This window comes from Patiria miniata, unplaced genomic scaffold (genome assembly GCF_015706575.1).
Source record: "Patiria miniata isolate m_02_andy unplaced genomic scaffold, ASM1570657v1 HiC_scaffold_6, whole genome shotgun sequence".
Lineage (NCBI taxonomy): Eukaryota > Metazoa > Echinodermata > Asteroidea > Valvatida > Asterinidae > Patiria > Patiria miniata.
This window is the reverse complement of record NW_024037073.1, coordinates 21,756,560-21,771,188: the sequence shown is the minus strand read 5'-3', so window position 1 is coordinate 21,771,188 and position 14,629 is coordinate 21,756,560. Positions and strand designations below refer to the sequence as shown.

Below are 14,629 nucleotides of genomic sequence, written 5' to 3'. Positions count from 1 at the left end.
GTGTTAAAAAAAACCTCTAGTCCAAGCGGGTCCTACTAAAATGTGTCAACAAGAGTCAACTGGTGTCAACAAGCGCCAACCCAGCGTCAACAAATTTTGGGAAGAGGGCAGTTTTGCATGAAAACGTGAATGATTATAAACAAAGCAAAGGATCCACTTAAGACCGAACAAAACTGACTGAAATATTTTTTAAAATGATGATTTTTGGCAGCTGTATTGAGGCCAAATTTGACAGCCTCCTCTATTTCTAGACCACTGGCTACAACGTACATTGACCTCCAGCTCTACATGTCATTGCCAATTCCCGATGAGCTTTGGAGCTGGAGTAGCTCTACTGAGTCGGGCGCCAGAACTTCGGTACCCTCCGTACTAACGTTCCACCGATTTGGCATACTTTGGTGACAGGTACACGGTACGCATTTTGTGCATACTCTCTCGAGTATGCAGAAAGCAAGACAACGAGAATGCTTTCCACAACAACGCACCAGGTGAAAACTGAACTCACCTGCAGCACCTGCAAGCGGTGTGGTACCTACATACATCACGCGCGCAGATTTTTTTTCGATGTCATCACGTGATGCATGCATTTACATAATTAACCAAAGAAAACAGACGACAGCCGTTGGAACTGGACGTTTTTTTACGGACAAGCCACCAAAATCGTCAAGATTTTTCACATTTGGTTTTTTTTGTGGTCTGTTTCAAGTCGATCATTAGCTTCGTGAATCTGAATGTATGAAGTATGTAAATGAAAAATGGGGTGGGATATAATTATTAGTACTTCTGAAATCAGAAGGCTTCCTCTGTCTGAGCCATCTGATTTCAGAAGTAGGATATTAGTCTCTATAAGGGGTGAAAAAGGACAATTTTTGGGAGGCCATTCTGGAAAGGGTCTCGCGCAATATGCGATATGTTCACGTCACCTAGCCTGTCAATCACGCGTGCAGGAGGTACGCCGCAGGCCCGGTGGTAGTCCGGTTCCCAGACCAAAAGATTCTGACTATTCCTGATGAGGCCGTGTCCGAAACGGGCTTCAGAGCTACGGCTACGTCTATTGTCAGCGCGTTCTCACGTATTTTCAATGGGCGTGGACCTAGACCTAGCTCTAGACAGTTGATGCAGATGCCGCCTTATTTAGACGTGAGCGTCGGGAATAATTGTCAGGCCTGGGAACCAGACTACCACCGGGCATATCGCATATTGCGCGAGGGCATTGTTCAGTTGGACCATGGAGGTAGAATCCAAGTTGCCAAGAAGGCTCCAGAAATAATCGTAAATTACGCAGCAGCTGGGCAACTGACACTGGCAGCAGGTTCCAATTTTGTTATAAAGAGGGTGAGTGTATTTTTAAAGCATAAATTAACTGGGTCTGAAGTCGCAATGTGGAAATCACTTTCAAAATTTCGCCGAGTCAGATTCCAAGATGGCGGATGTGTGGCCTATGTTTACGGAGGCAGTCCAGTAAACTGGCCACATTATGGGGCTATTGCTACCACACTCTAACTCCCTAGTTATGTCTCCAGCGCTACATGTGAATAAATATGAGCATGTCAGTTGGAGTTACTCTAGCCCCACTAGTGTGGCCGTCGGTATGCTGCGCTGAACCCAAGGCCACACACCGTGGTCTGCGCACTACTGAGGACGTTTTCATAATTTCAACAGCGAATTTCTTACATATGGTTGTATTCTACGATGTCCCAACTTTCACTTCTGGGATGCTTGGGTGTAATGATGTTCAATTTTCCAAGATATTCTTGAATCTTTCTGGAGCCCATATGCACTCGTGAAACGTCTGGTGATGGCAGCCATTTTGAATGTGACAAAAGATGACCTCAAGCTGTGACGTCGCGTTTATGCAAATTGCTTGTCGAGCGAGGGCGCGAGTTGCAAATGCGACGGCTGTTTCCTGTGCCGTAGATCCTGAATAGAGATCAGTGCACGTGGCCCCCAGACGATAAATGCATGGTACAGGAAACAGCCGTCGCATTTGCAACTCGCGCCCTCGCTCGACAAGCAATTTGCATAAACGCGACGTCACAGCTTGAGGTCATCTCTTGTCACATTCAAAATGGCTGCCATCACCAGACGTTTCACGAGTGCATATGGGCTCCAGAAAGATTCAAGAATATCTTGGAAAATTGAACATCATTACACCCAATAGCAATGCCAAACACAATTTTAATATTGAAGTGAACTACATCACACTACCCCTCATTTTGAAGCTTATGATGTCCTCTATCTCATGAGATGTCGGTTTTTAAAAAAAAATGTAACGTATTCTAATTAGCACTAATTAATTATGCGTATATGCATATACCGTCTCCTGATATTTCACCGTGCTGCTAATGTATCAATATTGGTATCAATTTCAATATTCTCTCTGATTTTTATGGGTATAAATTGTATCATTACAGTGCCAGAAGGTATAACTACTGAACATGCTGAATGCCCATTTATACATGGTAAATTTGCATATTATCTTAATTAGCCAAAATCCACGTATGTTAATTACCTATACTAGTTGAGTTCGACAACTGTGTGGGGAAATATTGGGCAACATGTACATGTAGTTAATTTAAAAAAATCTTGTTTTGTTTTGATTTGCTGAAAACCAAGACAGCTGCATGAATAAAATATCACATTTCTGATTACATTTGTTCATAACTAAAATGTAATTAGCATATTTGCATATCCTTACCTTATTAAAGTCTGTAGGCCCCCTAATACACAAACCGTCCAATGTACATCTTAGTACCCTAAGGTAAATTGTAACTTTTAGAAATAAAAAGTTTGAACTTATTTACAACAAATATTATTAGGGTACTACTACTAGTACCAATATATTGTATGGTTTCATTATTTTCTGGTCAAATACATGTATAACCCACAAAATATATGATTACGAGATTGACATGTCAATGGTCATGATGGCCAAAAAAATTCCAGGAAGGTTGGTCATTCCACCAAATTTCCATGAAAACTAGTAGTAGGACACAAACTAATTTTTAAATAAATATAAATTATAATTTATTATTTATTTGTAATGTTGGCTCATCATTTATTCTATTCCATACATACCACAACAACAAAAAACATTTAAAAGTATACTTTTGGTATAGCAAGACACTACAAGTTCACTAAAAAGATATTAAATTACCCGCCACTGCACTGCGCGTATGCGCCAATACCGGCCGCGCGCACGCGCATTACATGACAAAAAATCCCATTTTACAAAAAAGCGCAGCTTGTCGCAGCAAACAATCCCATTATAATTTCAAAGATTACACTCCAATAATCATTTCTAGAGCTTTAATTTCACCGCGAACCCTCTCCATTTAAAAAAAACGACAGTTTATTCACTTTTTTTGACAAGATTTTTCGTAAATCTGTACGATTTTTAGCGATTTAAAATCGTTCTCAGTGACCAAGATCGTCTGTAGACACTGTCAATGTAGGTTTCCATGTTACGTGCATGATCGTAGCGTATATTACCCATAATACCCCCCAATCTCGTGAGAAAACGCGTTTTCGTGACGACATCCGACGTCTGAAAAAAATTCAAAATGGCCGCCAACGAAAAATTTTACCCCGGAAATTACTCGGATGTAAATGTAAAATACACCACTAAAATATAATTTTACATAAAAAATAACAACATAAAGGTAAAACCTATTCATTATTCTTTTGTTATCGACAGAAAAAAGATTATTTTAATTATTTATTTGACGGATGTTGATCGATGGGAAAAAATTCCATACTCGGACGTCACTTTTTTCAATTAATTTTCTAGCGCCAAAAGTTACATCTTTTATGGTTATTCCTCCACTTTCCCTCCTCTACTCTCACCCTCTCCTTTCCTTAATTTCTATTTATTAATCAGTCAGTTACTTCATCGGGATTCGAACCTCTGACGCTTGCTTGATACACGAGACTCTTAACCGCTAGGCCGCGCACGATCGCTGTTGCAATCATCAATCTTTGGACGTATTTGAAGTATCCATTGAAATAAACTAAATATTCATGAGAAAATAAATATTCATAATGACGTATTGCACTATCATTGGCAGGCTCATGCGACGTCATGGTTGTTGATGTCACGTGTATAACGTACCGCTGTCTTTTCAGCCACTACAATCAGTTTTGACCGGCTGCTTCAAGTTAGTTCTGCACGACGTATGCATCCAAAATGTGCTCTAAAAACACATTTTGAGTACATTTTTTTCACCTTTACACAGCTTCCTGGATTTCTTTTGGTTCAAACGACAAAGTGAGGTGACAATAAATATGTTTGGCAGCAGATAAATTGACATCCGAGTATGGAACTTTTCCCGATCGATGTTTGAGCGATTATTTGTACACAGTAACAATAGGAAGCCAAGATGGCGGCACCCATTTGACATCGCTACACCCAAGCATCCCAGAAGTGAAAGTTGGGACATCGTAGAATACAACCATATGTAAGAAATTCGCTGTTGAAATTATGAAAACGTCCTCAGTAGTGCGCAGACCACGGTGTGTGGCCTTGGGTTCAGCGCAGCATACCGACGGCCACACTAGTGGGGCTAGAGTTACTCAAGCTAAATTTGGGACTGAGAAACCATTGGAAACATTTCCAATTTTGCTAAAAAGGCTAATGCTTTGAAAATGCACTCAACTCCCCATAGACTTTGTCATGTTTGTACACAACTACAGTTCTTTCCCTTGTATTATTCTTACGAGAATAAACAATCAGCAATCTAGGTTGTATAACATGAGTTGTGAACACAAAATACCATCATTAATGATTATGTCGGAAATACACGGACGTTCAGGTAACCTGCACTGAAAGCAATTGCGGCTGCATGCAAAAAATTGTGCCGTATATTTTATCATTTCTAGTAATAAATTACTTCTTTTACCTCAAACAATCTTCCTTTAATTGTAAAAACCATAGTTTTCACAATTTCAAACGGTCTTTTGACCGGAAATGCAACTTTCTTACCCAATTTTCCAGTTGATTCCGTGGGATTCACGTTCAGATATCAAGTGCGTTGCCTGTTTTGTTGTTGAGCAATTTGGAAGTATCGTCGACAGAGGGCGCAATTTCAAACCTTTAAATACCGGCAGGCTGCGTCTCATTTTGGCTTCAGTCCCTTCATAATTTTAGATTCCCGATTGACAGAATCTAGCAGTACAATTGTTTCTGGTCTTTTTGCTTCTATGAAGAAACCAACTAGACCAATGCTTGATACGGTTAATTTGGTTTTAAAAAAATAGCAGGCCTCATGGAATCTTGCCGGGAAGATCAAGAGGAAGCCGGAGACGATCGAAGCCTCGAAGCCAGGGTAGGGTTCTACCAGGATAGAAAGCGAGCTCAAGACTGGATTTGGATGTTGTTCTGTTTCATCCCGGGTTCCTGACAAACGCGGCCAAGCCGCCACAGCGGTGAACTGAGCTATTAATACGATGAATCGAATTAATTTTTATTCTTGGGGACTTCGCGGCACGGACGCTTGCCGACGTCGGTTCGCTTTGTAACCTACTCATGGGTGGCCAGCCCGTACGTCGGTTATCCCATACATATACCTGATACCTCCGACTGACGTCATCCATTCGGACTCTTGTCGGCGGAGTGATTCAAAGCCGACACGTCCAACGTCAAGCAGTCTGATACTTTTACTTCACAACAACAACAAAAATCAAATTTTGTGCACACAAATGCTGTTGCCCGAATGTTATTTGCCAGTGGCTGCCCTGGAACCGCTAAAGTGGGCACTCCTCCACGATATGTTCCATCGTCTCCTCAGCATCGCAGGAACATTGCTGTTCCACCTGGCAAGGGTATATAGCCCTGGGTCCACCGCCAGTGCGGAACTGGTTCAACTTGGTCCAGAGGTTGCGTTGGAGGTCCAGGGAGTCGAACAGTAGGGTCGGCGATCAGCTCCTTGTTCTTGGGGCTGCTCAGTCCTGTCCCATTCCTCCTGCCAATTAGTTGGTAGCTATTTAGGTTGTTTCATCGGGTTGGTCCAAATGGGTTGACGAGGTGGTAGCCGCTATGTCTGAGAGGTAAAAGTGGGTGATGCGGGTGAGCCTATAGATGTTGGATCTTCAGATCTGACATGTGTTTCTTGGAGGCAGATTACGTCAATCTTGGGCTGGTTGCAGAGGGATACAATATCAGGTCTCTTTTGGGAGCTGGCAAGCCTTCAACATTGAGACGGGCCAACATGATGATATCTTGAAGGAAGTTGGCGTCTGAGTCGCTGTATGGCGGATTTGGGTTGCCATGATACACCGGAGGTGAATATGGCGAGCTCAGGGGATCATTAGTTTCCCTAGATAGCCAGGGGACTCACTGGGAGTGCGGCGAGAACGCTGATCCAGTGAGCAAAATATATGTGTTTAGCTGATGTCCCGTGAGCGCTGCATCAACAACTGATCTGATCCGATCCATTGGCGGAGCCGGGGGGGGGGGCAACGGGGGCCATCTCTCTCGTATCCCCTCGCAAGCCATCAGCTACACATACCTTTTAATGTCACAATATGGAAATAGAGCAGGATACTACAGACTTAATCCCCTTCCCCTTTTTGAAAAAAAAGCCAAGCCCTCTTGCCCCCGCCCCTCATCTCATTAACAGCGCCCTCTAATATCAGGGGGACAGATTGCATTATCGCTTTTAGGAAACGGAGGGGTTATAAAAGGGTGGGGGAGGGGTTGAGTATAAGGCGTGCTTAAGGTGACGCCCTAATACATGTAATAAGAGGCGCAGGGACTCTCAAATTGATAGGGCCTTCCAAAAAAAAACTGCACCCTCGGTGAATAACACATTTGCTTCACTAAATCCATGCCACATTGTAGATTGATTTATTTGGGAACCATTCAGTTTTATAAATAGGAAAAACAATAGGTTCTTCGTTAAAACTGAAAATTCGCTATGGGCGAAAACTAACTTGTTCACGAGCATGGAACGTACTCAGTTTCCCCTTTTTTACTGGAAAGATGAACGAGTTATTGCATGCAAAAAAGAAAAAAATTGAACATTTATTTTTTCGGGGTTCAACACTCCTCAACTAAGCAAGTTCATAATCACTTTATTGCACGAGCACGAACCACAACAAAGTTATTGGGCCTACCAGTTTTCATTGTAATTGAAGCTAAATTCTCTTTAGATTGGAATCGGGGATTAGCGTGAAAATCACTCATATTTTACAGTAAAATTAAATGTGAAATACAATCAATGCAGTGGAAACTAAATAATTAAGAAAGTTGCTAGGCTAATAACCCATTTGACCTCAATTTCCCGAGAAGTATTTTATATCAGTTTATGTCAATACAATTAATCAAGGCATAAACTGATAGAGGATTACACACAGTGGACCAAACAATAAATGGCCGAGTTGCGAGTTTATGATATTTATACGGCTGCGTGACCTTGTTCAATACACATTGAGGACCGACCATGCTTGACTTCAAGTTTGTTGTCAGTTGCCATGATATCGGGTGCTCGGCTGGGGATATGCGAGGGTGACGTACTGGGTCAAATGCACATTGTTTGCGTGTTTGTCGTTCAGTGTCGGGTACATGAGCGAAAATAATCGCTCTTGGGGCCCAATAACCTTATTCAGTATCAACAAGTGCATGTACACTCGAAGTTGTGCTCCATGTAGTGTCGTGGAACGTATATATAGCCGTTCATCGATAACTGGTCGGGAGACCAATGTGGTCTATGAATTATTGAAGGACGGAAGAAGCTGCCTGGCCTCATACAAAGAGCCCAATACGCCTGCCTGATTTCTAGTGCCATTATATCCAAGCCTCAAGCCCAACAAATTGCAGTTTATCGTGTTTGATACTCTCATTGGGATCGAGTATAGTGATCACCCTTTTGAAAATTACCGTGGAGGCGTAAAAGCTAGGCTTCAATCACCGGCATTGGTTGGAAAGAATTGTAGTCAGTGATTTCACCCGATCCACGGACCCGTACGGGTAATCGGGTATACCGGGTACGGAAGTTCGATCTCCAAGCCAGCACTCCTTGGTTGATGATTACACCATGGTACACTGCATGCCTTCTGACTTGGCAGTGAGCCTGCATCTGTAGTTCCAGCAGGTTACTCAACAAATCCCAAAGATGACATTCATTACTGTGAAATACGGGGGTAAGTTTGCTGATCGAGCTCAGTGTAAAAACAATCATCGAGCTGCACATGTTCTCTCATGAATTTCTTAGTATCGTGGTAGGCCCTAAATAATTATGTAGGCCCTATCTGTTATAAAATCAGCGATCGACTGCAACTGTCTTGTAGGCCTACCAGATGTGTCTTCCAGAAATACGCTATCACTTTTAATCATCTATTTTTATTTACTGACAATAATTATCTTGTGACTATATACGATTATCTGCATAATAAGGGTTATAATGTTTTCATTTTCTTAGCATGTGATTGATGATTCAAAACCCTCGCATGGGTTATTTTCAATAATGAGCTGATGGTATAAAGAACTGGTGTTGGCGTCGATTCCTTAAACAGTCCACTTGACATAGACTAAATAATTATTTCCTTGAGGTAACATCGGGGATTGTTTTCCTAGGTATACTAGGCAGAAGCAAGCGCTTTTTCTACTTGTATCAATATGGTTTGTAGGTGGCCCTATAAGTTCCGGTTCAAAGGTGGTATCACCGTCCACTTTAGAGAACGCCATCAATCGAGTTAGAGGTTTGGTGCTGGTTCGCAAAAAGGACGAACAAATCTCTTCACTCTCAATTTTAACATTTGGTCCTCTTATCAGGCGCACAAAATGAAATCCAAATGTCAGTTCTTAAACCTCCTCAAAAAATCCCCTAAGTTTAAAGAAATACTCAGCCTAGCCGAGCCTCGTGCGTCAAAAAAGGTCGAGTCCCCCAACAATAATTATTATGACTTTTGTCTCGTAATTTTGAAACAGAAAATGAGCCGAAAAGTTCTATGATCAGGTCCTCCAAAATTGCCCCCTGAAATTTTCGGTCAACAACCGTGCCGGTAATAACTCGTTTTATTGACTTAACTAACGAGGGAGGTTGGTTTTTGTCTCTATAAATAACAAAAATCGAACCAGCTAAGAGCATTTGGAAATAAAGACCAGTCTTTGGCAAACTTAGCGGACAAAGCAAAGTTAATGGGACAATGCCCGCGTGGTTGCGGGGATGTTTGAACTTTTAATGGTCTTACACACATCTCTGAAAGTGACTTCATCGATTTTTTCGGGGGGAGGGGGAGGGAATGTCACACAACGAACTGGGCACAAGAGCTGGTCGATCTTGGACATCAAAGTGATGTGCTTAATATGTGCAAAACCTCTCCTTTAGTTTTCCATACTTAGGGAATTTTCCCGAACATACTTGGGGATTTTTCCCGAACAATTATAAGTTCGACACGACAGAAGCATTTCAGCTGAGGTTGCATGTTTGTATATATGCTTATTAAATAATCGTATTTTTTGTGCAAATAAGAAAAGCGAGACACCAATTGACATCATTTGAAGGAAATACAACGACATGCCCACCGAACAAAGAACGAATAGGTACAAACGTAGGTGATAGGCCTACATTATGTTGAACATTTAACCGGCTCAACTTTGTCTTCGTATGAAACATGATATTCCTTGCATTAAGGTAGCGGGGGCGGATCTAGCTTTAAGGAAACGAGGAGGGGGCGAGTTGATATAAAAAGGGGGTTGAGTATAAGGCGTGCTGGGTGGTCTGCGGCATGCCCCCCCCCCCCCCGTATAATTATGAAAAACATCTACAGTGATTTCTCCTGGAATCTAAACTACGCAATTCAAGAACAAATTTAGGAACTTCCTTTTATTATTATTATTTTTGGCCCCATGCATTTTACTAGTTTCATAACATCAGTAAGCGGCTGAATGGGGGTTAATTGCCACCTAACCCTCACCCCACCACCTCTGGATTTGCTACTGGGCGGGCTTACAGGTTCCTTTAACTTTGAAGTGGCGTAGGTTCCCCCAAAAAAACCGACAATGATTACATTAGCGTTTCGGCACTCGTGCAATTAATATTTCAGGATTTGTTCTATTCTGCTCGTACACAATGCACTTAACACCAATTGTCCACCTCTCTCATTCAATAATTCATGTAATCCCTTCGTCCTTTTTGCGTGTGAAACATTAACACCAGGCAGTATGCATGTTTGGCGCCTGTAAGCTATTAATGATAAATGACAACTGACAATTACTCCCAACAGCGCCCAGAGTATTGATGTATTCTAGGACATACTGTAAATGCCTAACTCTTTTGTTTCCATTGTCCACAAATAGCCGTCTCAACAAAATATTGGTTTAACTAATCGACCGTCTGAAATCGAAAGCTTTTAGTTTCATTTTGCCTGAATAAAGTGGCTATCTGAATAAATATATCAAAAACCTATAGTTAAAGGCACGTAGGAACATTGGTAAATACCCGGAAAGGACCTAACGAGAAAAGCTTTACTCAAAGTAAGGATGGTACCAAATACCATGTGAAATTATTTTAAATATGGTATATCGTTCGGAATGTGGTTTCATTAACAAACTTAACAGGTAAGCTGTTATATACACCCTATACGTAAGATTTTTAGCAATTTTGTTGCTTCGGAAGAACAAAATAGGCCTATCATGCATACAAAAACAAGATCTCATGTATCTTTAACACTGCCCGTAAAAAAAATGGTTTCTTTGATCTTCAGTTGTACATATTCAATTAACACTTGGCCTCAGAGTTTTATGTATTCCTCGAAACAGGTTAAATGTTGAAAAACGCGGGTAGCTAGCTTTTATTTTGTCATTTTCCCCACCCTTTATTCCAATATAGACAACGAACAGAAGTTATTCAACCCCTACTGCTCCAGTCTAATTCTGCTGGAGTGTATCCGCAAAAACTGCAATATAACGGATGCCAATGGTAAGTCAACATTCTGACACTGACCTTATAGCTTCATTTCAATCCCTAAGTTTTTTACATTCTGATAAGTTATGTGAATAATTATGTTGGACTGTTTAAAAATGGTACTTCTGCCATGCACGCATAAAAATGGCCCCGAACTAACTCCATAGTTCCGGACATGAATCCCGAGAGAATCGTGGTGAAATCGGCCCCATACTTTTTGGTTGATATTTCCGCACCGAAACTTAATGGTTTTCTGTCTTATTTCTGCCTGATTGGACGTTTCTGAATTCTCAATGTTCTCTTTCCGAGGCTGAGAAGTCTATAACATTTTCGACGCAGGTGCAATAGATTTCTTTGACCTGTCACTCATTAACGTTTTTGAATGTAAATTGTAAATTATGAATGAGAATATTTTACAAAAAGCCTAATACCCGATTGGGCTAATTCATAGCAGATGCAATGTGCATTGTAATCGTACAACCGTTGCCAAGCTTTAATTAGAATTGGTCTTTTAAAATGTTTTGATTTTCATTTCCCCAGCAACATTAGATTTATCAGACGCAATGGGTAGCGTTAAGCGTCTCCCAGATAACCTACACGCGTACGCAAATACCCTACTGGACGGCAGAGAAACATACTGGGTCATCAGAGTAGAAAGTAAGTGGTATTGTTCAAACACACACACAAAAACAGACCAACCACCGGCCAAATGGAGAAAATTACAGATAGCCAAGAAAATAATTACCTAAAGTTCTTATTGTCAATGTGTTAAGTCCACCTAAATCTTCCCCAGTTCACAAAAAGGAACGATGATGTATTTTGTATTAAAGGTGTGAGCCAGATAAAAATGGGTTTTACGGCAATATTCAATGATCGACTCAAGAGACCTTATGCGTATGGCGGCCATCTTAGAGGGCATCTTAGCTCTAATTTTAATTCAGTATCAATGAATGCACAAAAGCTTCACTTATGCATATATCAGCAAAACAACAAGGGCTGATCCAGGGGGGGGGGGGCGCAAAGGGGGCCATGCCCCCCCCCCAAAAAAAAAAAACGAAACCAATTTTTTTTTTTTTATATGACATCGCAATAAAGGCAGACAATGAGTACACCACCATCTTTTCCTCAAAAAAACATTGGTTAAAGTGGTCAGAAATTGCCTCAGATCGCACCACAGAGCATCTAGAATCCAAAAAAAATTTGGGGCCCTTAAGCGGGCCCCGAACCCCACGCCGTAATTTTTTGGGGCCCCCCCCCAAAAAAAAATTGTGTTCTGGATCCGCCCTTGCAAAACAAAGGCATTGCCCTCTAAGATGGCTAATGTCTATTGGAGACAGTTATCAAGTCGGCTGTCGGCAACAATTTCAATCATAGGATGAGTCGATACCAATAACCGGTCAAGTGTCAATTTACAAGACATGCCTGTACCAGTACATTACCCTACTCTCATGAAAACAAAGATCTCATTTATGAAAAAGAATCAACATCAGACCTATCTTGACAAAGAAAATAAAAACGGTCCGAACCTTTCTTCGAACACTTGAAACATCCTGTTACCATAGCACCAACAATCCCATCATCTTGTCTGGTCTTGTTTCCCTTTCTTTTTTTTTCAACCAGAAGGTGCGACGGACACCGATCCGACGAAGTACACATTGCTCATAGATGACCCAGAGAAGAACTGCCCAGATTTATCAAGTGAGAATTCAGTTGTTTTCCCTTCACATTCAAATTTCCTTATTGATCAAGATTGGTTATATCAAAGTATATTTGCTCATAATATTTAAGCGATTACAATCTGTGCCTATTTACATATTGTAATATACTTCTATATGAAGCTAGCCACATATCAATCGATATTCTTTGGGCATAACATCATTCTGTGCTCAAATAACTTATCCCTGCAGTACAGAATACAATGTATTCTCTTTCATTTGGTGTTGGTATAAGGCTTTGTGACACACGCACTTGAGTGGATTAATTATCGCTGCATTATTGCTGCCATTATATATAGTTTGAATTGATTTGTTCCCTGTAAGACAGGTGATTCTTATTTCCTCTGATGAGAGGTATTGTTATGGTCAAGATAAACCGGATGGACAATTCGCATCAAACATATTGTGTTGAATAGATTATTATTACTTGCCAACAATGGTACAATGACCCGAGGCTGTTCAGCGTGTCGGGGAAAGCAGGTGCACCGGGAGATGGGCGGCGGCATCGGCAGTGATCGAATGGTGGTTTCCTCTGTCCTTATAAATTCTGACGTCATTAAGACATCCAACATCCTGTAAACAATATACAGATGTAGTACATTTCATTAAGCCTGCGACTTAAATCGGAACCCACCCCCCCCCCATTTTTCTCAAGTAGTGTTGCCATTGTGGTAACGTTGATGTGCTTCAATTAAGGCGTACAACATAATGACGTCACGCTTTGGTTACATGCGCGCTTAAGTTGTAGATCTCGTACCCACCTGGCTCCTATAGGAAAAGCGCACATGTAAACAAAGCGGACGTAATTATATCTTATAGTCTATCCATTCAGTCAAATACACGTATTGAATTGGTAATATTATACCTCAATTAACTTTTGAAATTTTGTCCGACTGTCAGAAAGTGGAGTCCGGAAATTTGGCACAAACCAAGACTTTCGGCTGCCACTGACTTGACGCGCTTAGAAGTTGAACAAATCTCAACAAATCAGAAGTCTAGTAGTTTAGGACCCCGTTCCATAATATGGAAAAGCCGAAGGAGGTCCTAAAGTACACGACTTAAATTTCGTTCTCTAAAAACTATAGGGCCTAAGAGAACGAAAATACATTTTACGTTTTGGGACTTATGGGCCTAATACCTAAACATTAATTTTGCATGATTTGGTGATGATACAAGCAGGAATAGTGTGTTTGGAATCATCTATATAGTTCGTTGAGAATACACGCTGAATACAAATGTATCAGCTTGCTAATTTGGGCAGAGGGCAGGATTTTGATTTATGAACGGAACTTGTAAACATTAGAGGTGCCCCCTAAAATACACGATTACCAACAATTCTTTGTTTACTGTGTCATATGGACATGATGCAACGTGCTAAATGAGAAACATCTTGTGCACCGTTAGGTATTAGTATTACGTTCGTTCCCCACACGACAATAAAATACCCAAAAAGTTCGTTGCAAAATGACAGGTTTACCTTTCCTTTTCCACTCCAGGTCGTCTACAAGACTTGTCTCGGCCGACAACACGAGGTCGGAAGGAGTCGCAATGGAGCAACCTCAGACGCAAACTACCACCACGCAGCAAAACTGGCTCCGGTCGACCCAAGAGTAACACCAAGAAACGGTAGCTTGCAGCGTGGTCAAGAGTGACGGAATCAAATTTGGCGCCAAAAGTTCGCAGCAGACGAAATTTACCCAACTTCGAGAGAAGCATTTGGCCGGCGAACTCTGGTAGCAGACCAGTAAATAAACTTCCATAGACCCCAATGGTAAATGCTCCCACTTCAAAAATTCGGGAAAATACTCACAACTCTCCAAGGTGTTTGAGACGCACATCAAATTAAAACTTATTTCATCATCTTTCATTTTCTTTTCAATTTTCGGGGGGTCAACTGATGACTTTTAGGAGAAATTTCCATCTGAAGATGATCACCCCTGAAAATAGTCCTGAAGCCCATCGCCATTTTGAAAAACGATGCCTACACTCCATTGCAAAATAGAGCGCTTT

The 14,629-nt window shown here is 41.2% G+C and overlaps 2 protein-coding genes across 7 annotated transcripts in view; one reads left to right on the top strand and one right to left on the bottom strand.

Moving 5' to 3' along the window:
* LOC119742649 (serine/arginine repetitive matrix protein 2-like) overlaps window positions 1-5,085 on the bottom strand; it is a 72,627-nt gene extending 67,542 nt beyond the window's left edge. For 5 of the 6 annotated variants that reach the window (XM_038218787.1, XM_038218789.1, XM_038218790.1 and 2 more), the window contains exon 1: window positions 4,982-5,083. The gene's annotated coding sequence lies outside the window, so the exon portion shown is untranslated. Of the gene's footprint in view, window positions 1-4,981 lie in introns of all 6 variants that reach the window. The other variant, XM_038218788.1, reaches the window with a different exon arrangement.
* Window positions 5,086-7,135: 2,050 nt separating this feature from the next.
* LOC119742472 (uncharacterized protein CXorf65 homolog) lies at window positions 7,136-14,346 on the top strand. The gene is made up of 5 exons (XM_038218408.1): window positions 7,136-8,139; window positions 10,830-10,919; window positions 11,445-11,561; window positions 12,525-12,602; window positions 14,116-14,346. The coding sequence occupies exons 1-5, from the start codon at window positions 8,112-8,114 to the stop codon at window positions 14,247-14,249; spliced, it is 447 nt and encodes a 148-aa protein (XP_038074336.1). The 5' UTR covers window positions 7,136-8,111; the 3' UTR covers window positions 14,250-14,346.
* Window positions 14,347-14,629: the final 283 nt, after the last annotated feature.

Coding starts and splice junctions, on each gene's coding strand:
- LOC119742472 (XM_038218408.1), top strand. CDS start 8,112: ATGACATTCATTACTGTGAAATACGGGG. Junction 8,140..10,829: donor CATTACTGTGAAATACGGGG/GTAAGTTTGCTG, acceptor ATTCCAATATAG/ACAACGAACAGAAGTTATTC. Junction 10,920..11,444: donor CAATATAACGGATGCCAATG/GTAAGTCAACAT, acceptor TCATTTCCCCAG/CAACATTAGATTTATCAGAC.